The sequence below is a fragment of the Triturus cristatus genome, chromosome 3_1 (genome assembly GCF_964204655.1).
Source record: "Triturus cristatus chromosome 3_1, aTriCri1.1, whole genome shotgun sequence".
Taxonomy (NCBI): domain Eukaryota; kingdom Metazoa; phylum Chordata; class Amphibia; order Caudata; family Salamandridae; genus Triturus; species Triturus cristatus.
In genome coordinates, this window is record NC_140583.1 from 351,676,896 (window position 1) to 351,700,259 (window position 23,364).

The 23,364-nt window shown below is 46.4% G+C and overlaps 1 protein-coding gene and 1 pseudogene across 3 annotated transcripts in view; both read left to right on the top strand.

Moving 5' to 3' along the window:
• The window catches only part of ENTREP2 (endosomal transmembrane epsin interactor 2), a 1,789,361-nt gene extending 1,777,703 nt beyond the window's left edge, over positions 1–11,658 (top strand). For all 3 annotated transcript variants that reach the window (XM_085644081.1, XM_085644083.1, XM_085644082.1), the window contains one exon: positions 11,035–11,658. In XM_085644081.1, coding sequence (XP_085500207.1) covers positions 11,035–11,220 — 186 coding nt within the window. In that variant the 3' untranslated portion in view covers positions 11,221–11,658. The remainder of the gene's footprint in view (positions 1–11,034) is intronic.
• A 2,440-nt stretch (positions 11,659–14,098) lies between these two features.
• On the top strand, positions 14,099–16,160 carry LOC146860247 (transmembrane protein 183 pseudogene; annotated as a pseudogene).
• Positions 16,161–23,364: the final 7,204 nt, after the last annotated feature.

The window sequence follows — 23,364 nt, forward strand, 5'->3', positions numbered from 1 at the left end:
ACACTCACCTGCGTCGCACGGTCGCCATATAAGGCCAAGTGCGCGGGTGGGCGGGGCAGCTGGGAGGCGGGAGCGGGGAGGGAACAGAAAGGAAAAAGGGGCGTGGTCAGCGGTGGTGGCGGGAAGCGGGGAGCGGGGAGGGAAGGCGGAGGGCGGCGAGGTAGGCGGGCAGACAGGCAGGAGAACGCAAAGGGCTGAAACTGACTAGAAAAAAATACAGGCACAAAAGTCAGACAATAGCTGCTAACACGGGAGGAAAATGCAGTTCAAACAAGCACAAATGCTAGACAAAACAAGCACAAAAGTCAGACAAAAGCTGCTAACACGGGAGGAAAATGCAGAAACTGACTAGAAAAAATACAGGCACAAAAGTCAGACAAAAGCTGCTAACACGGGAGGAAAATGCAGTTCAAACAAGCACAAATGCTAGACAAAACAAGCAAAAACAGACGCCAGCGGCGTCAGCCGGCAGCGAGGCAGGCAGCGAGGCAGAGGGCAAGGCGAGGGGGCACACACAGCAGCTGGTGGCCGTGCGGCGCGGGGGTGTCCCACAAGTGGGTCACACTCACCTGCGTCGCACGGTCGCCATATAAGGCCAAGTGCGCGGGTGGGCGGGGCAGCTGGGAGGCGGGAGCGGGGAGGGAACAGAAAGGAAAAAGGGGCGTGGTCAGCGGTGGTGGCGGGAAGCGGGGAGCGGGGAGGGAAGGCGGAGGGCGGCGAGGTAGGCGGGCAGACAGGCAGGAGAACGCAAAGGGCTGAAACTGACTAGAAAAAAATACAGGCACAAAAGTCAGACAATAGCTGCTAACACGGGAGGAAAATGCAGTTCAAACAAGCACAAATGCTAGACAAAACAAGCACAAAAGTCAGACAAAAGCTGCTAACACGGGAGGAAAATGCAGAAACTGACTAGAAAAAATACAGGCACAAAAGTCAGACAAAAGCTGCTAACACGGGAGGAAAATGCAGTTCAAACAAGCACAAATGCTAGACAAAACAAGCAAAAACAGACGCCAGCGGCGTCAGCCGGCAGCGAGGCAGGCAGCGAGGCAGAGGGCAAGGCGAGGGGGCACACACAGCAGCTGGTGGCCGTGCGGCGCGGGGGTGTCCCACAAGTGGGTCACACTCACCTGCGTCGCACGGTCGCCATATAAGGCCAAGTGCGCGGGTGGGCGGGGCAGCTGGGAGGCGGGAGCGGGGAGGGAACAGAAAGGAAAAAGGGGCGTGGTCAGCGGTGGTGGCGGGAAGCGGGGAGCGGGGAGGGAAGGCGGAGGGCGGCGAGGTAGGCGGGCAGACAGGCAGGAGAACGCAAAGGGCTGAAACTGACTAGAAAAAAATACAGGCACAAAAGTCAGACAAAAGCTGCTAACACGGGAGGAAAATGCAGTTCAAACAAGCACAAATGCTAGACAAAACAAGCACAAAAGTCAGACAAAAGCTGCTAACACGGGAGGAAAATGCAGAAACTGACTAGAAAAAATACAGGCACAAAAGTCAGACAAAAGCTGCTAACACGGGAGGAAAATGCAGTTCAAACAAGCACAAATGCTAGACAAAACAAGCAAAAACAGACGCCAGCGGCGTCAGCCGGCAGCGAGGCAGGCAGCGAGGCAGAGGGCAAGGCGAGGGGGCACACACAGCAGCTGGTGGGCGTGCGGCGCGGGGGTGTCCCACAAGTCGGCGCACCTCCGTTTGTAGGGCCGCCACCTCAGTCGTGAGGCCCGATGCGGTATGGGCCAAGGAATCAACCCGGTCGTTGGTCTTAGAGAGATCAGCCCTCACCAGGCCAACATCCACGAGGACCGCGTCGATCTTATGTGCCAGGGTATCGAACCGCTGGCCCACCGAGGCCTTCATCTCGGCAATGGCGCCCATGACGTCTTGCAGAGTCAGATCCGTGGGCAAGTCCGGAGCATCAGAAGGGCCCTCAGAGGACTTGTGTGGTCCGCCAGGAGATCCCCTCTGAAGGGTATAGCGGTCCATGATGTTGGCCTGGTGTACGGCGCCACGCCGGGTCGACTTGGTCTTTGATCGATCTCCATCTTGTTTCGTGGCCATCGCCACCGTTCTCACACTCGCACCAGCGACGCCGTAGAGGGCAGGCAATCGGGGCCACGAGCTCCGAGGGGGGCCACCCCAGATCGGCGGGGTGGGTCACAGCCGGCAGGCAGGCAGGGTCCCCCAGCGAGGCCACACCAACGCAAAGAGCTCCGCGATCTCACTCGCAGAGAAGGCGAGGGGGTGCGAAAGTGAAAGCGAAAGTGCGGGGTACGCGACTCACCAGGCCCAGCCCGCCGTTGTTGTTCACTTTGCCACCAGGTCACCCCCCAGCGCAAATCCGGGGTCCGGCGAGGAGAAGGCCGCAAACTTCAATCGGTGCTCACTCTGGCACCCGAGGTCCGATTTGAGAACGGGAAACGGGTACCACCTCAGCTCAGACTCACCAACACGGTCCCCTCAACCGAGGCAGGATAAATACAGGATAAATGTAGGAGGTTGCGGAGGTCCTCGGGAGCCTCGCACCTACGCGGCCATCTTGGTTGCGCGCTAGGCTCCTCCCCAACAGAACATTATTAACGCATCTTACAGGGGATCATATATCCCTTGCGAACTACATTTCCCAGAATCCAGTGTGCAGACTCATCATGAGCAGCCTATAGGAGGCGCGTAATAAAGGGAAGTTGAAATGCAGCCGGAAGTGTGCGTGTTCCTTTCACCACTGGCCTTTGTAAAAGAGTGGCTATCGAAACGCGTCAGGCCAACAGCGGTGTTTGGCTGTTTAAAGTATCGAGGGGCAGACGCTTCCATACCTGTGATTGGGTTGCAGCTTGAGGCCCGGCGAGCGCTTGAGTGCTTCTCAAAGCAGGGCAAAGCAAGAAGCATTACATATATGTTGGTGGCCTTACCGCCGAGAATGCACCGCCCCTGATTTGGGGGCCACGGGGTTGACATCCAGCAGCCTCGCATTGGGGAGCGACTGGCCAAGGATTGAGGAAGTGCCTGATCTTTGAGGCTCCTTTGTGGGCTTTTATCATCCCAACAGAACATTATGAACACATCTTACAGGGGATCATATATCCCTTCCGAACTACATTTCCCAGAATCCAGTGCGCAGACTCATCATGAGCAGCCTATAGGAGGCGTGCAATAAAGGGAAGTTGAAATGCAGCCGGAAGTGTGCGTGTTCCGTTCACCACTGGCCTTTGAAAAAGATGAGATATTGAAACGCGTCAGGCCAACAGCGGTGTTTGGCTGTTTAAAGTATAGAGGGGCAGACGCTTCCATACCTGTGATTGGGCTGCAGCTTGAGGCCCGGCCAGCGCTCAAATGCTTCTCACAGCAGGAACAAGCAAGAAGCATTACATATATATATATATATATATATATATATATATATATATATATATATATATACACATATATATATATTTTAATTTTCATATATTTTAATAACCTTTCTGGATTATAACAATTATTGTACCATTACCTTATTTTTAAACTAATTAAATTACTTTCAATGAATTCTGTACATTACTTTTAATAATATTGAATATATAGTAAAAGAATATTCTCTTTACTTTAGGTGTTTGTTTTCTAAATTCAAACATCAGAAAACGAACTTCATTTTAATTTTAATATTCACATCAATTAGATGTTTCATTTTAAATTAAGTAAATATTGTAACATTGTGTTATAATATTCTACATTCAAAATAAATATATATCAAATTAATTAAACATTTATATTTAAGATATAAACATTTCCCCTAATTTTTAAAAGTTTAATACATTTTTTTACTTTTCCCAATATTTTACCATATGGAGATCTCCTCCTATTTCAGTGGGTGTGCACATGTAAGTGTACACTTTTGAGTATCTTTACACTTGTTAATTACTCAAAAGTATAAGTTCCATTTGTGAGTGGCCCCCTATGTTTTTTTAATTTACAGCCCTGAGGAAATCCTAAGGGACAAAACACGTTGGCAGGGCTGAATGAAATAAGCTTTTTGAAAAATATGAATAAAGTTAGAAACAGAAACTTACATACAAAATCCTGAATGATTGAAGCACATTGAATTAACAATATTGGATGTTATGTGGACATTACTATGTTTAAAGTTAGATTGATTAAATCAAACTAAAATTTACATGCGCTATTTCATGCTCCTTTTCAATTTTTGAAATTGTGGTTTGCCTACCTCTAGATGCTTCAACCATTCCAGAAAGAAAGTTAATTGGGGATAACCAAATGCAATACGTTGCTCCTAGTAAAAAATTGGTAAAGATTGTTTGTTCTTGTACAGTAATGAGAAATATACAGTGGTTAATGTAACGGTGCACTATATACCTACTCAGAAATAGCAAAAAGCTGTTTAAAAACAAGGGCATATACAGTTATGGATGGGTAGCTGACAAATGACAATGAGAAAGAATGAGGGGGCATATCAACAAGCGGCATCGATATTTATCGCTGACCGCTCTTAGTGTGACAAATCCTAACGCCGTCTATCACCGGATTCTATCGCCCGGTCAGCGCACAATTAACAAGGCGCATCGCCGAGGCGATAGAAATCCGGCCAATAGCGGCAATAAGCGACAATATCACTGAAATTCCAGCGATAGGGAACAGCGTTAGGGATAATAATCCACCTCCCATGATAGATATGGCATAGTCGGAAAAAAAGCAGGTGTAAGAAACCGGGGAAAAAGCTTGTTAGCGCTAATTTTTCAGTCGCTAGTCAGGTTAGCGATACCTTTGTAAATCCGGAAAAGCTGTGTCAGCGATAATTTTCGCAGTATTTCAGATGGGCACGCCTACCTCTCATCGCTAATGAGATGCGAGATAGGCGTGCCCATCTCAAATACTGCGAAAATCAGGCGCAAAGGAAATGGGCGCAGAAGCATGGATTCACGCGTTAGCGTGGCCTTGCTAATAGGGCGTTAAAATAATCGCCGTTTTTCGTCCAAAAACGGATGCTAAAGCTGCGATAATTTTAACTCCAGGCCTTGTTGATATGGCCGAGATGTTTATGATGTCAAAGAGAACTCCATGTGGAAAGCTCCCCATGAATAATTGATTTTTTGCCCACCAACCCAAGCGCTTTGCTTTTAGTGTGAAAGGGCGAGTCAATGCTGTGCTGGCAATAATATGAGAGAGCGCTTGCCATCTTTGCCTGCATTTCAGTGTTAGTAGTGTTCTGACCAGACCTGTAGCGAAGAGGGATACAGCAGTTACTGGTGCAACAGCATCACTGATGTTCAACCTCCTCCTGTGGGTCTAAAGAGATATGAAAGTCGTGAGACTGTAAACCAGCATCTGTTAACCCTCCTTTTCACTTGATCTTGGTAGACCTGGATCAGACGGGATAAGACAGAGAAGCAAGCGCTTTTCTTCGTGACATCAATGCAGTGAAAAATGGCATTTGTTTTTCAGTTCTGTCAAACAAGAGTAGTGAATAACTGTATTTCAAAACTGGCATTCACACTGAAATTCAACATTAAGCGATCTACCTTGAAGGCTGGCTTTATCTTCGGCATACTATACACAAGTTAAGGGGGAGAAGGCATACACCTTACTTTGCCCTCCTCCAAGTCAATACACATACACAAAAGAAAGTAAGGTAAATACAAGTTGCATGTTTTTATACAAGGCTGAAATACATGCAACCTTGTATTAAAAGCACATTTACTTTGTAAAAACTGCCCTCATCCACAACAAGTTGTGGCATGCTTCATCATAGGGCTGCTGTAAAACGCGTCAAGGCAGACCAACGCTAGAGGCGGATCAATAGGGAGGGGTTGACAATACAAACAAATAAAGAAGGAAAAGAAAAGGATCCTAAATAGGTGCAGACCATGAATGTTAAAACTAACTAAGGGCTATACTCATAACAATTTTATTCCTTGTTTCCCTTGTCAGGATTTAAAAAAGGGTAAAAAGTACCCCTGGATGGTGGTTGTGTGAGTGAGTTATGCACTCTCCACCCCTCCCGTTCTGCATAGAGGTCAACATGTTTCTGCCGGATCCCGTCTCTCTACCGGCATTCATCAGGACAAAAGGATCCCTATGCTGAATTTCCTTGCTGTCACATATACCCTCAGTATTACCACAATACTAATTGTTACTCCACCTGTTAGTATGATGCAGTCCAGTACACTTACTCATGTATGAGATCTGTAAGTGAAGAGAACTAAAACAAACAGTGAAAATGGTCTGTACAGTAGTAAACAGACAATCAACATAAATGATATAAGTGAAAAAATTGTGCTTATAGAATCAACCAACTTGGTGCGGAACGGGCGTCCTTTTAAATTAAATTATACACCCTCTATTCTGGGTGAACAATGGCCCTATTTCTCCATTATGAACACTCAGTGCAAATGTCATATATTAAAACATTATGGTGCCAATTACGATCCGGTAAAAAAAATTCCCGTACGACTCGTATCCGGTCTTTTTACCGTACGAATCGTACAAGTGCCGTACAAACTGGCAATCACGATTCGCATGGTAAAAAGTCCATACGAACCGCCTTGGGAATTATTCCCCACACGTCCTCGGGTCGGAAAATGTGTCCGACACGTCCTCGGACGATTTACCGTACAAACGTGAAAAGCGAAGTCCGACCGGGGAATCACGATCCGTCCCGGGCGTCCGAATGTACAACCGTATGGTTAAAAGACTGTCCGCACCGAACTCCTATAGCAAACAATGGAGACGTCCAAACTGGTGCCCTGTATGCGCCGAACCCCCCCCCTGGCCCCCGTACGTTCGAGTCGACCCCCCCAGCCCCCGTACGTTCGAGTCGACCCCCCCGGCCCCCGCATGTACGCGCCGTACCGCCCCCAGCCCCCGCATGTACGCGCCGTACCCCCCCAGCCCCCGCATGTACGCGCCGTACCGCCCCCCAGCCCCCGCATGTACGCGCCGTACCGCCCCCCAGCCCCCGCATGTACGCGCCGTCCCCCCCAGCCCCCGAATGTACGCGCCGTACCGCCCCCCAGCCCCCGCATGTACGCACCGTACCCCCCCAGCCCCCGCATGTACGCGCCGTACCGCCCCCCAGCCCCCGCATGTACGCGCCGTACCGCCCCCCAGCCCCCGCATGTACGCGCCGTACCGCCCCCCAGCCCCTGCATGTACGCGCCGTACCGCCACCCCAGCCCCCGCATGTACCCGCCGTACCACCCCACAGCCCCCGCATGTATGCGCCGTACCCCCCCAGCCCCCACATATACGCGCCGTACCGCCCCCCAGACCCCGCATGTACGCACCATACCGCCCCCCAGCCCCCGCATGTACGCGCCGTACCCCCGTGTATGTACACCTGTGTACGTTCCAGTCGTACCCCCACCTGTGTATGTACGGTGCGTACCCCCAGCGCGTAAGCGTAAGTGCTGGGGGTACGCACCGTACATACACGGGTGGGGGTACGACTCGAACGTACACGGGTGTACATACACGGGGGGGTTCGACACGTACACGGGTGTACATACACGGGGGGGTTCGACACGTACTCGGGTGTACATACACGGGGGGTTCGACACGTACTCGGGTGTACATACACGGGGGGTACGGCGCGTACATGCGGGGGCCGGGGGGCGGTACGGCGCGTACATGCGGGGGCTGGGGGGGTTACATGCGGGGGCTGGGGGGGGTACGGCGCTTACCGGGCCACCTACTCTGGTCGTTTCGCGCCGTACTTCGCTTTTGCGGCACTTTTTGGGTGCCGTAAAAATATTGCCGTCCGGACTGCTGTCGGTTCGAATCGTAATTCCTGGGTCGTGAAACACGGCCTGAGAGCGTCCCGACATCACGTCGGCGCATTCCCCGGATCCCATTTGTATGTATCTTTTCGTCGGTCGGTGTTTTGTACGACTCGTACGGAAATGGTGTTTCCGTGCGAATCGTACTTGCATGTTTGTAAAGTTTTACGACCGGGTACGAGTCGGACGGAAAAAAGCCTCCGTCCGACGGTTCGTACCCGGTTTTTGCCGGATCGTAATCGGCACCTATATGCCTATGTCCCTAGGCGAAAAATGAACACACCTATATAAAAATGGTTATGTTGGCAATCATGCCCTAACAGTACTCATAATATTAGGCGTATCGATTAATGTGCTTAAGATCACACATTTCCCTCTACTCGGCACATCTTACCGAGTTTATTGAGTTGAGCTCTAGAAATGGCATGGGAGTAGAGGGCGACCCCCTTTAGTCACACACTGTGAGGAGAAATAGCCATTAGGTAAGTATTTGTAGTGCACAGGCTCACTCTCGAGGTGAAGCTAGCCTCATCCATAGTACTAGCCTGTAGTGAAGCTGGTCAGGTACGGCATAAGTAAAACCACTCGACCTGCAACAGGCACACGTATCCTGGACTAACTGCCAGTACCCCCTGTAGTGGTCCTCGTGTTAACAGACCATGTTCATGCTTATTAACCCCATCTCCTTACTTCGTCAAGGGTGGTCCGCCACACCCAAATTGGTCTCTCCAAGTGCCATGTAGGTACACGGCCAAATGGCTCACATCTTCCCATTTGAGAAGCCGCTTCCCGTCACGTCAGTCACATGTGACGCAAGAGTCACGTGGCGTATCCGATGCACAGGAGATGCTCAGACAGGAGCAGAAACTGGAGCTCTGCTTTACGCTCTATTCCGCGCGATGCGCATTGTCCTCCAGAGCGCGATGGCTCATATACTGACCCTGGAACAGTCAACAGAGCAATATATGGTGTATGCTGGAGAATCACTAAACCCATGAAAAGGAATCTGTCAAAAGAGAAGAAGTACCCCCTTGGTAATAGAGAAACTTGGGCATATAGCAGAAGGAATAACTGCTGCAGGGTTAATAGTTCATAACCAATAAAACTTTATTGGACCCCGAAAACAGAGCACAAAGAACAGAGCTCCACTCAGGGGTATGCCACATAGAATAAATAGGTGGATTATGACTGACTTGCTAGAGCTGCTAATGGAAACTGCCCTGCTTGAATCACACCATCCTGACTCGAATAGTAAAATAGGAGTAAGTAACTACTATACAAACGCTCGCTGAGTCAATCCTAGCCAGGTGGCACGTGAACATATCCAAGGGTTTGAAACGGCACATGGTTAGCCACTATTTGAGAGTAACCCAGCTACATCTGACTGAACAAATACTGAAAATTAGACGCCATCTTTTGAAAATCTTATTTGTTGTCCCATCAATAAATAATGTCAGAACACATACGCCTTTGGCAAACTGTGATTTACAATTTCATATATAAATCAAGCATCTTGAATTTCTTTCAAAGACTTACACATAACTTAAGTGTGCCACTTGTCCTGTGTAATTGACCGAGCCCAAAGGTTGACCACAACAGTAATTTGTGGATGTCATGTAACTACCTCACATCCAGCCATTCATATGCTATTATTCAGTTATATGCTAATTGGTGTTTTGACAGTCTATTGGAAACAAAAATATCGTCAGAAAAAATATTGTGTCAAGAATATCGAGAACAAATATATTGTGAAGGTAAGTTTCTATAGATAAGCAAAGTTTTTTTTATATATACCTCCAAATATTTGTACCTTGATGACACATGCATTTTCAAGGTACGTAGATGTGGAGTTACGAATAGGAAATCTATGCTTATCTAGTTGCACTTACCTTCTCGATTTTTGGTCCTCGATATTTTTGACACGATAGTCTGTCCTCACAATAATGTATTTTGTTTCCTCAGTGATCCAAAATGTACTTAAGAAATAAAGCCTACAGAACTAACTCTGTATATAACTTTGAATGAATTCTTTGCCATGGGCAGACTGAATATCAGTGTTTTAAAATGAAAATATGTATACTGACACCAAAGAGAGTGGGTGCAGAATGCACTGTGGTCTTACACAGATTTGTTGGCAAACTAGGATGAACTCGCTTCTCCCTGAAAAAGGTACTAGATCTTATTGACTGGACTAAGCTCCATGGCCATCAGACACATGCTGGACATTAATATCCCAGAGATTAAAAAACATAGTCTCACTGCCAAGAATTGTTAATAATACTATGCATTCACCTGCTGTGTGATTGTAGCATAGTGTCAGATTTATCAGCAATACATGGATTATCTCTTGTTGTAGAGCCTGTGAAGAAATTGCAGAATGTAATCTTCAATACATTCATGGATGGACTCTGTTGTTAGCATAACAGTAACGCATGTACCATCCTCTCAAGATATCGTACCTTCTGTTGAATGGTAAACAGGAATATTATATGAGTGCCCTTGCAGAGTAACATTGTAGAGCCTAATAGCTTCTTAGGAAAAGTAAATGAAATGCAGGCTGTTTTTTCCCAATTTTTATAAATGTTTCTAATGGGAAGGACAGTCCCCAAACCCCACCCACTTCATTTACCTGCTGATACCCACTTCAGGGGATTGTCCAAGAATTTAGCAGATCATGCTATGGGGTGAAAGAGGGCAGTGCTGCTGGTGAAAGCGGGCTCTCTCAATGCAGAAAGTGGCCCGTGCAATTGGAGGAAGTTGGTGACTGCCTCCTTAGCAAGATATTGGGCACCTGCACTTATTTTACTTTTTTTTCTTGATAAATAAATTAAGCACCTGTTTGAATCCAACTAATAATAGGTGGGTTAAGTGAATGCCGATATTATTGAAGAAAAACATTATTGGGTGATTTCTCTTTTACATAGTCTTGTTTCTATATTTTACATGTTGAGTCATTTTATTACTTTATGTGTTTTTTTTTCATTCTGTAGCTTCAAACGTCACCACAGGGGAAAAATTGTTCTGAAATTTTCAATCCCATTTACAATGATATGCAAATGTATTAAACCAGAAATCCAACGTCATGGAATGTTATGGGCAGATACATTTTTATATTTGTTTTTCTGAAGGCTAATATATGTTTTAAACAATCGTAAATTTGAAAAAGTGTCAAATCTTATTAATTTAGTTTCCTTTAAAAAATTATTCGATTCATTTAAATAAATTCACATTGAATTATTTTTTTCCTTTGTTCATCATCTATTTGCAGGTGATTACAACCTCCCAACAGAATGTGAACACCTCTAGGAAGAGATTGCAAGAAGACCTTCACCTTCAGAGCTGTGGGGCTTTGAGTTCCCCAGTTGCCTTTTTAGGTAGGACACGCATAACACAGAGTGTAGAACCGGACAGACCACACAGTTTACTTGGCGTTTGTCGGGAGACCATCCTTTGATGATTAAAATGGAAAACAAAACTTGTTCCTGCTTACTAGAATGCGCAGGTGTGTGCAAAAACTAACTGTTACACTGGTGAAGAACTTGACAACATTTTGGCATTTGGCCAAATCAAAATGAACAAGCAACTGCGTCTTCCTTGTTGACCTCAATTCTATATTGTTCAGCAAAAGGATACTGCTTCTGTGAAAGTCAAACAAGATTTGCAAAAATGAAAAGATGATTCTTAAACTTGGAACTGAAATCCTTTCATAAGCAAGGTTAATTTAATTTATTGTTTTTAATAATTATTCAGTTGCTGCTGCGATGTATATTTCTTAAAGAACTTCACAAAGTAAGATGAAACATTGTACAACTAAAAGTTGTATTACCTGAATGTACCTCAAGGTGTTATGATTATGATCAGTGTTTTAATAAAAAAGATGTTTTTGAAATGATGTGATTGGTTGGAAATTGACTTGAGCTGGTTCAGAAGCTTATTTTTGGTCAATATTTAGGAATTTATATGAGGTGTAGAGTGCGAGAACATATCATCCAATAGTAAAGGCAAATGTAGTATTTAAAGCATAATAATTTCTCTTATGCAGAATGTGAGAAATAATATTTCTATTTACAGATGATCGACTGAAGATTTTATCTTCAAACATCGTGGCTTGAATTCCTATGTGTTATTTCTCAATGGTAGGGTATAGAGTATCCTTACCTCTCTGGACTTTGGAATGGTCCAAAGTATGACAACAATTGTCCCTCCCAGTGTTTTTCGTACTCTGGTATTAGAAATGCTGCTCTAATTTAGGTAAGGTGAAGAGTGTTTCACTATGGTCAAGGACAAACAAGTGCATCATTAAACAACCTTTCTATCTACAACTTGACTGCACTTCCTTAGTTTTGCAAGGGAGGGCAGGGGCTGATTGATAAAGGTCACTTTGATTGATTTGCTACCTTAATTACAAATTTTAATGGATTTTACCAAAAATGACAATAAAATAAACCAGACTTAACTTTTCCTTTTTTCATTGACAAAATAGTAAAGATGAGTATACGGACAACTTGTCACACATACATGTACAAATAGAATATGATTTGATAAAGCAATAATCAAAACATTGGGCTCAGCCAAATGCCTCAGTATGCAATGCCATCCTTGTAAAGTTCAAAATGACATCATTTTCCTAACATATACTCACCCATCTGATGAAAGCCCCCATTTAGTCGGTCCCCTATATTTCCCACTTCTACCATTATTGCCATAAATATCGATCTCCAATTCGTACATGGTACACATGTAAGCCACCAGTAGACAAAACTGTTGGTGGAGGGGGTTCAGAATCTATCCAATGTTTATAGCGACTCGGGCAGTCATTATTGAAAATACATAACGCGGTATAAACCCATTGAATGCTTACATCACAGTTTGGTATTATATTACATTCCTTAAACTGAATGTCTGTTTGTAATATTTTGATTGGTTCATTACTGACAGCAGGCCAGAATGTATCCAATGTATTACATAAAGAAAGCATACGCACACCATCTGCTGCATCCTCTACCCCACATTTAGGCAGCTAGAATTATTTTTAGAGTGCCAGGTAGGTTTATAGTACAGAATCTGCACAACATGGAAATGTTAGAGGTGTAATGAAAAGCCATAAGGTTTTCTTATCCATAATCTATGCTTATAAGAAAAATATAATTGACATTGGCAAATTTAGCTTTGTGACCATCTACAAGAGAGATGCTCATTATTACCAACTATGGTTTCAGCGAATAATGAATCCACATTTTTAACACTGACAAGTTTAGGCCTATGTTTCCATATTTCTATGAGAGGTATCTTAGTCATATTTAGAACATGATCTTCTCCAGAAATCTCTTATATATGGAAACCTTAAAAAAAAACTAAAGTAGAGCAAGTCCATGGTGAATATCACTAAACTTTAGTATTTTGCTTCCATGCAACAAGTAAACAAGGATTGGAGGCCATGTTGTGACCAAATATGAATTATATATGAAAAGAATATGAAAAGAGAGCCTTGTTGTTAATGATGATTCTTGAATAAGTAGTATATATCTCTTCAATCTTGCAATTCTAAGCATTTTACAGTGTCTGCCAAATACACAATCCTGTGTTTATGACCTCAAATTTCACACATTTAGAAGATTTTAAATGAAAATTCCTAACCGGGCACTCAGACATTTGAGGTCCCAAGCAGAATTGGTATATGCTTCAAATGCCAAGTAACAAGGCTAGATATCCATTTTATCAGGCTACCCAGAAGAATAAATGGAAATTGAGACGTGACCAGTCACCTTTTAAGGTGGGCAGTTTTAGGAAATTGCTGGCTCAGATAAAAAAATCATAACTTCTATACTGGTGTGTAAACTACAGAAAAAAACTTTAGAAATGGATAACGGTGTACAATGGAAGTAATATAAGTATTGCAGGAGTAGACAATATAACATCTGCCTATTAATGAATCCATCCATGATTACATTTCTTAAGTAAGGGTTCATAATTTAGCTTGACTATTTCCTTCATATGATGTACTATTCTAATTTGACAGGAGATAATACGATGCTGCATTACAATACACTTCAAGCTGGGCGGCATTCTGTGGGTAGAGGTCCCATGCATCCACCCATGGATGTTGGCACATTGCCAGATGTACTTGAGTTAATAAACCCAGTAATGCGTACAAATGCAATGCCACACTGCTTGGTGGTGCTTTCTGTAGCTGGCAGTGCTTGTTAGACATTGCTCTCCATCCTAGTGACCACCATCTTACCTGCTCTTCTTGCAGTTGGTCTCTTGGGCACTACTTCTCCATTACTGTTCATGGTGCCAGGGTTCAGAAGGTGCTGTTAATAAATCTTAAGATGGCGCCAGAGTCAAATTGTCACCTTATACCAAAGGGTAAATTTTTCATAGACTTTCTACAGTGTTGCAGGACTCTGAGAGCAAGCTGAGACTTCTACAGAGGATATGGTCAATAGCAGGGCAGGAAAGCTGAATTTAAGCATAGCCACAGACCAGATCAGATTTCTTGTGCATTGCCAAATGCCATAACGACGCCATGGATGCACTGTATTCTGATGCATCTTTTGGTGCTAAAGTGGCGCATTTATGCAGTTGGTCGTGAGACTGGCGCAACTCCGGCAATGCCTCAGAATACAGAGGTGAGTCCCATGTTAAAAAAATCCCTACATCAATCCTTACACCTGGTTTGAGAAGATGTAGGGATTCTAATGCAGTCAAGTCGTAGAATTACGCAGTGAAAGATTGTAAATTTCACTGCATCAGTTCGGCATGGCTTTTAACCTGGGAATGCCTACCCTGCATATAATTACACCTGGGGCAAGTATAACGTGATGCAGGCCTTTGAAAACTGGCACATTGGGCCCAATGCGTCGGTTTGTGAATATGGAGTAGTATGGAGCAATGATTGCGCCGCCACTGTGTAAAAAAAAATGGCACTGCGGCGGCACTAGCTCCTTGTAAATACGCCCTAGTTCTAACTAGAAGAAAGTGAGCAGCATTCTAGCTCCACATTTCAGCAAATGGGCCCAAGGAAGTTCTCAGTATAAATGATGTTCAGTGAGATACTCAGCACCTATAACTCATATTTCCCAAGCTGTGCAGTTGAGCATATTCTCACTGAAAAATGGCCACTGCCAATTACAGTCCAGTGAATCCGTACACTTTGAAAGGTCTGTTGAATTAGGCTGGGTTCAGTTTTCCCTTATCAGACTATGGGGTTGATTACGAGTTTGGTGGTCCATAGGACCTTAAAAACCACGGTAGCACTGCGGCTACCGCCGCACCAGAGGTCCAACCTCCCTATATTGAGTTTGGCGGTCTGAGCACTGCAGGCCCGCTGCAACCCCCAAGGAAATGCCATTACCCGGCGATGTTGCAGAGGCGCGAGGCAGTAATATGCTGGTCGGGCCGTTGCAGCACTGTCAAGCATATAACGAGTTTCTTCACTGCCAGCTTTTTTATGGCGGTGAGCCTGCCATGAAATGTCTTGGTGGTGAGGGAATTATGGGGCCCTACAGAGCCCCTGATGCCTCAGGCCATGGAAATGCATGCAGGGGGAGCATGTTGTGATCAAGATCAAGCATGGCGGCGGAGGCAAGAGGTGCCCCGTTCTTTTCTTGTTCATTGAACTGCAGTGAGCCTAACTACAGTGGCGGATTATGCCAATTCTGATCCTGCTGTGGGGAAGTCTGGTCGTGTTAGGAAAGCTGTGGCAAACGCAATTCAAAAAGAAGTGAAATCACTTGGCGGTTTGGAAGCATCTCTTGTACCAGTGGAGGAAGATCTTTCATTCATTATTGTGAATGGAGAGTGCAAAAGTGACAATGACATGGCAGAAATGCCAACGAAGGTATTAGCAGCAGGGAAAAAGAAAAGGCGCAAGAGAAACGTAGGCACTATCAAACTACTGCTCTGCTTCCAGTCCGCTTGAGGCCAGAGTGCATTGAAAAACTGAGATGTCTGCGAGCCTGTGTGATCCGTTCTTTGTACCATATGTATGAGCCATTTACTTCTCGACTGGCAAAAAGTCCTACAATCCCGGAATCGACTCCTAGCAATTTAGCTTATTCTAAATGTTTACTTTTCTGGTGCAAAAAGACTATTGGGATTCTGCAAGAACCAATGTGGGAGTTTAACTTCAAGTTCCAAAAGCAGTTTCCTAGATCCAAGAAGAACAGTTGTCCTGTACTGCGTCCTCCTTCTAGATATGAGGAAGTGCATACTAACCCAGATCAGGACTGCTGCCTGCTGCAAGTCACCACCCTCAATTTTATATTTATACCCGTTGTCATGAGCATGACATTATCCTGTCTCCCCCTGTTCTTTCTGAATCTTGAAACTCGTCCAGCGGAGCCCGAACCACATGGCCATCTCCTGTTGGAGCTGCACCGACAGCTATAGGGGAGACTGGCCCTGGTACACCGCTTTGGCCATCACCTACCCAGCCGGACTTCAGACATTTGTCTCTGCTTTTTCTCCACCGATGTCTCCTTCCAATGGACTCCCAGCTCCCCCTGTTCTTTTTGAATGTTGAAACTCATCCGGCAGAGCCCGAACCACATGGCCGATCCCCGGTGGAGCTCCACCGACAGCTATAGGGGAGATTGGCCCTGGCACATCGCTTTGGCTGTCACCTACCCAGCCGGACTTCGGACATATGTCTCGCCTTTCTCTCCGCCGCTGTCTTCTTCCAATGGACTCCCAGCTCCCCCTGTTCTTTTTGAATCCTAACACTCATCCCGCCAATAACTCCTGTATTGAATTTGTAATTTTGCTGTAATTAATGTGAATTTTTCTGTAACTGGTAACACGCTGTTTCCTTATGTAAAGCGCTCTGATACCTCCGGGTCTAACTAGTGCTATACAAAACTCTCTAAATAAAAAAATAATAAATAAAAAATAAATAAATAAAGTTGTGCCCCCCTGTATGCATGCACCCCATTTCCTGCACTTCATGGACTGCAGAGTCCATGCCATGCAGGAAGGAGCTTTGGTGTTCCAATTCCGTAATCTGGCGAGCAGTTTGACTATGGGTTTGGCGGTCCTAGAGCGAGATGCTGGCGTCACAACCCACTCCAGGACTGCCAAACTCATAATCAGGCCCATAGTCTGGAATAGCAGGATTCTCCTCCTAAATGCCAGAAATCATCTGAACCCTTCATGGGCTCCTCTGGTTTGGAAACCATGTGTAAGCCCTTCACACAGGCTTAACAAAGGAAATGCAGGGATGTGGGGGATGGGACTGCCTGTGGGGCAACACCTGTCCTCCGACTTGCCTGTGCTATTCATAGACAAAAGTAAATATTTGTAATCACTTACTGATAACAGTAGAGTAGGGTGCACATATTATCTTTCATTAATCCTTGACCGTTCTCATTCATGCTAATTGTTTATGAAGCGCTACACCAGTCTTACTAATTGTTTATGAAGCGCTACACCAGTAATGACTACCTTTTGTACCCAAAAACATTACTTTTAACAAACAACAATAATACAGAAGGAGTTCACATCTGCTCCACCATTTGAACTTAATTCTACACATGAATGTCAATAAGCATCACCACTGGTGAAATTAAGAACCAAAAACTTTAATCAGTTTCCTTCAGAGAAGGCTTGTCTCAGCTGAAGATGTTGATCCAGTCTCTGTATTTCTTGCAACTACATCCCAGCAGGATGTGTTCTCTAGTGATGGGGTACAACACGTAAGCATTTGGACCTACACATCCCAGCATTCTGTTTCTTCCTGCTTTATACCAGAAAATTTGGAAAGCAGAAACTGCTATGATGGCATGTAAGATTCTGGAAATCTGCAGCCATAATTAAAGAGAGCATTATGTTTCTGGATCCTTGCTGTTCAGCCTGGCTCCTTAGAGTTTCTGCTGCATGCTGAAATTTCTGTTTCTTCTTAATGAAAAATTATTTATTGCTGCTGGTAAACTCTTCAATGTTTAAAGAAGTTACTTCTCTCTGTTCGGAATTTCCACTCAATTTAATACATCTTAAGGAATTAAGCATATCTGAAACTTTGGATCATATTCTCAAGGATCTATTGCCGAGGTATCTGAACTTTAGTGCAGCCAAAGTCGCGATAAACATATCGTCCCATTCACTAGTTGGTGCTAACTGCCCACATCACCAGTTTACCTGTGATAGCAGCCGTAAAAACACATCGCCACAGATGACCCCGGCAACTAAAGCTAATGAGATGCAGAGTAGGCATTCCCGAGCAACAAGCCATGACAACACCACTCCGCAGCATTCTCAACGACCAGCCAGATCGGCGATAAGATCACAAAACATGCGATAAGGCACGTTAGCTCCAGGATTTGAACATCTGCTCTGACCTGGTGTAATGTCGGACGACAACCTTCAGCAGCCAAGGGAGCACAGCCCATAGTCAAACATGAAGAACAAGAGGTGCACCCGAGCAACTGAAAATGCAGCCCGGACCCCCAATAGGGCATCAACACCCACTGCCACCACCCCCAGGACCTCCCCCCCCTTTGGTCAAAGACCATGCACATCAACTCCACAAAACCATGCGCCAAACAAATCGCCTGAAGTCGCACAACACCTAACATACAGGTGTGGCCAGAAAAAGGGAAATCATACATTCATATCATATAATCCAAATAAAACGTTTATTACTGATTAAACAAAAAACAACAATTCTGAAGAGGCACGGTGGGTCTTCTCTGGGCATCCTGTAAGTCACAGCCTGCAAGATAGAAATACAGATAAGAAGGTGTGTCATGCTCCCATCAAAGTACAGAGAGAGAGAGTGAAAGAGAGAGAGAAAAAGAGAGAAAGAGAGGGAGAGAGAAAGAGAGGGGTAGATAGAGGGAAAAAGAGAGGGAGAGAGAAAGAGAGGGAGAGAGAGGAAGAGAGAGAGTGAGGGAGAGAGGAAGAGAGAGAGAGAGGGAGGGAGAAAGAGAGGGAGAGAGAGAAAGAGAGGGAGAGAAAGAGAGGGAGAGAGAGAGAGAGAAAGAGAGAGAGAGAAAGAGAGTGGGAGAGAGGGAGAAAGAGGGAGAGAGAGAGTGCTGACACTGCGGACCCAGGCCTCACTGCTCATCTGCTGCCATCGGTGTGTCTCCAACCACGTGCCGTTACACACTGCCGTCCCCCAGGCCCCTCATCTGAAACTGTTGCCAGAGACCTGAATGGCAGAGTCCATACAGTAGCACATGTCATCATCGCTTGCCCGCCCCTGCCCACACAGGCTGCTGCACCCCAGGCCCTCCCGCCGCACAGCTTAGATTCAGTGCTCACCTTCCGACACAGGCGTGTCTGCAAGAGGCCACCACGTGCCAGTGGGAGCTCCAAGCCCAGGGCCTGTGACCATGGCACCCTCCACATCATGCAGCCCTGCACCCCGGACCACCAGGTCACACACTTGATTCTGGGTCTTGATCTTGCTATGGCAGAGAACATATCAGTGCACACGGTCTCATCGCAGACTGCACACACGCTCAGCCTTAGAGGTGCCACTAACTCTGTGAAGCGTGATGCAACGCCATGTGTCTGCCCTCTGGCTCAGGCCTACACTGCGGTCCTGCAGGGCTCACACTAATGCCACCATTCCAGACCGCCTGGACGGCGCATCATTGCAGGCTGCACACCAGCTCAGCACTTAAGGTGCCCCTGCCTCAGTGCACTGAAAGACACCGTCCTGTGATGGTGTGGCTGTGCTGGCTGCAGTGTGTCCGGTGCCACCAAGTCTGTGCACCACAAGCCATGGTTGAGTCCCGTGGTGCAGATGCCATCATGTCACCCCCGGCACTGGGCAATATGCTGTGCCCGGGCCCTAGGCCCTCAGGCATAAATGATAACCACACGGAGACGCCAGGCCCTTTTAATTGGCAGGGTCATATGTCCTGTGACGGCTGTGCTGGATGGGTGTGGTGTGGGTGTAAACCAGCGGTGAGGGAGTGGCTGTGGCATGCTGACAACTAGACCTGTGAGTAGCAGATCCCTACAGGGTAGACCTGGGACATGTAGCGTTGTCTCCCCCCCCCCCCCCCCTGTGAGCGTAAGCGGAGTGGGCTGGCCTGGCATATGCCATTCCAGCGCAACGGTGTGTACAATGACCCCGGGCTCTGGGTGCGGTTCTGTCTTTGGCTGGACAAGGAAGTAGTGCGTGTGTCTGCGTTCTAGTGTCGGCGCCACCCAGCACACAATCGGTAATATGTCACCCTGTGACCCAAGTCCCACAACATGGGCAACATGGACATAAGGGGAAATCTTTGACCCTACATTCATCCATACCTCCACACTTGCAAGATCATAGACATGACACATCGGTGTGAAAATGAATGTTTAATGCACATCCAGTCGAGTGTTGCAGCTAGAGCAGTACAGGGCCATGCAAACCCCACTTTACATTGTTAGCCCGTGGAGGGCCAGCCAGAGTCCTTCAGGGAACGACAAGTACATCAGTGGAGGAGGAGTTCAGTCCGCAGTCTTATAGCTGTGACATTGGTGACCAAACAGAATATGGCAGTCCATGTTGAGGTCCCAGGTGAGTGTCGCAGAGTGCATCGGGGGACAGTGGAAGGTGATGATGCAGAGCACAGAACCAAGCAGAAACAGGCCATATGGCAGAGATGAATGGTACCGCTTCCTTCTGATGACAAGGGCAGATTCATCCGCATCTTCATCCTCTGCTGTTGCATGTGCTTCACATGTGGGTGGTGGTGTTCTGTCTCCAGCACTGTGTGGCAGTGACACCTCAGGAGCCGGAGATGTGGATGGAGTGGTAGCAGCAGCATGCATCAGCGCCAGGCCTTGTGGCAGCAATGCCATGAGGAGGGTCTTTATGGCATTGAGGGACCCAGCTACCTCTCGCTGGTGTGCGGCCGTTGCAGCCGCACTTTCTGCGCGCGTTGGCTCCATGTTCTCCATGAGCCTCTGCATGAGTCCCAACTCCCGTTTGAGCTCGCTGGAGCCACTCTGACTAGACAGTCGTTCTTGTCGCAAAGTCATGACTCTAGCTATGTCAGCCATGGTTCATTGGAGGGCATGGAGCAGACTGTGGGTGTCCGTTAGGGACTGTGAGTGGTCCCTGATGGGACTTGGACACCCACTTATGGCGTCTAGTTTGTCTGCCATGCAGTTTAACCCCACTTACACCTGTTCAGCTAGCTTCTCCTGGCACCCGAACACACAGCGTTGGAAGGCCATGTGTTCGTCGTGGGGGTCCTGGGAGGCAGCCGTGGTGGTGGGTGCTGCCTGCTATGTGTTCTGTGCAGGGGGTGGGTTCTCTTCGTAGCAGCTGGGCTGCCCTGCTCCTGGAAGTGGCCTCTGGAGGCTGTCCACGAGCTGTTGGAGGGCGTTGTAGTCGAAGGTGTGGTGGTCCTCTTCATCATCAGAGAAGAGGGGTTGGGACTGCTCTGCAGGAGGTGCTGAATTTCCCTCTGCAATGTGAAGGGGAGATGCAGTTTAACATTGTGGTCACATGTATGTTGACACATTGTACATATTTACATTCAGACAGAATGACAGTGTTTATTGTGACTGTTTGTGGGGAGCTGCCTATATGATGCGGGACAGTGGACATTTTGACAACATCACGCATGTGTGTTTGTACTTGTACCTTGTCAACTCACATTTCCCTGAGATGCCATATGTGATTGGCCAGTTTCTGAACACAAGCGGCACCAGTTGTGTTGTCTGTTCTTCTTGTGGGTGTGTTGCGGTTTGTACCACATTGCTGTCAATGTTGGGGTGCTATGCATGTGATGTGTGCGTGCCGCATTTTAGGGGAGTCGCCCTGCATCTCTGATTTGGATGGCCCTTATCCCTTACATGCAGTGGGCCTCTGACTTCTGTGCTTATACAGTGCTGAGATGTTGCATACTTGGGTGCATTGACCTCTTGGTGGGAGTTGGGGGTCTGGGGCATGGTTTGTCCACAGATGTGCTATGCTTACTTGTGCATGTGTAACATTGTGCCCATCTCCCCCCGTCCTCTCAGTCCCTGATCGTTACTCATCCTGTTGCTTTTGTGTCCGGTCATGTTGAGCAGTGTCCGGTCCCCCAACTCCTGCCACCGTCTCCCCACAGATGACTGTGGACACCATTTCCACCATCTCGTCCAGCTTCTCCTGTGGCGCTGGGCTCCCACCACCAGTCTGCATTGCTGCCTTCTGGTTGTTTGCGAGTTTCCGCTTGGTTTTGTGCTTGACATCATTCCAGCGCCTCTTGACCTCTTCCATTGTCCTCTTCAGCACTCCGACTGCATTCACCTTGCCCACGATGGTCTGCCATATTCCGTTTTTAATTGCCAGTGACACAATGGAGGTGATGAACAGTAGTTGATGGTGTTCTATCACCTTCGTTATCAGGATCCTGATTTCCTGCAGACTGAACCGCTTCTTCCTACACTTCATGTCCTTGCCCTTCCCTGACCCCGAAGACCGAGGCTGGTCCTCTGGGGGGTTTGTGGGGTTCTGGTTGTCCTCTGCACTTGCTCCGGTTGACTCAATTGTGCTTCGCTGTTGTTTGGCTTTTGTATGTGTTTTTCTTTTCAACTTGCATAGTGCATTTTCCCTCATGTCACGTGGGGATTGCAGGCCTGTGGCTCGTTTTCTCTAATTTTTGTATCTCGATTGGCGTCATCGCCGCTTTTTTCGCTTTCGTGTTTCACATTTTTGCAGCGGCACGTTAATTTTAACGCGTTCATTTGACGCGTTGTCGTGGGACTATCGCATGGTGCTGCCGGGTTGGGAATACCACGTTAAAACAGAGTTATTTTCCCGCTATAGACTGCGATGTGAAGAGTTGTGTCAAGCGAATTTTGCCATGAACATCACACTTTCTTGACAATATCCCCCTTTGTATTCCTGTTGTTGGGCATTAGCCTTGCCATTAGTTGCTCTATTTCTTAAGAGGAAACATCCTATTCAATTCTACGAGAATATTTTCTTAATGTACTAGACATTCCCTGGTTGAGACAGTTGTGAGTGCGAGCAACAGTCTTCTGTATTTCACCTTAAGCAGATTCCACTAAGGTGCATATCTTTCAATTCTTTTATGTTGTTTCCCGGAATTATTACTGAAGATTATCACAAAGAAGATGAGGTTCCTTCTGCCCCACTCTCCTACAGGTTTTCACTCTTCTCTACTTATTTTAGTAGAAGTAATAGTAGTGATAGCCTAATTGGAATGTGTGGGCTCTCCCGTGAGTCAAGGTCACTATAAAAGTTGGTAAAATCTTACAGAGGAGCCCTACGAAATTAGGAGATAGCCAAATCTCCCCCAAACCCAAACCTCCTTTAGAACACCTTTGAACAAAGAAGAAATTACAGGGATGGCACAGCTGGTTCTGGACCATCATTTCTTCATCTGTCCTATCAAATGCTTTGTTGAAATCTAGGGACAGTATACGTAAACATACCTATACCCACACATTTTTCTCATACATATTTTTCACATCATGCAATAGTCAATAGAAGTATATCTTTCTGTTTCAAGTTTGCAGCTGGAGTTTTGGAGGTCACAGTTCCTCATTTATGATCAGGGCTTGCAGACAAAGACTGTGCAAAGTCTGTGCTTGCTGTTTAAGTCCGGCCATCCATTCATAAATAATGCTTTGTTATTTTGTTATG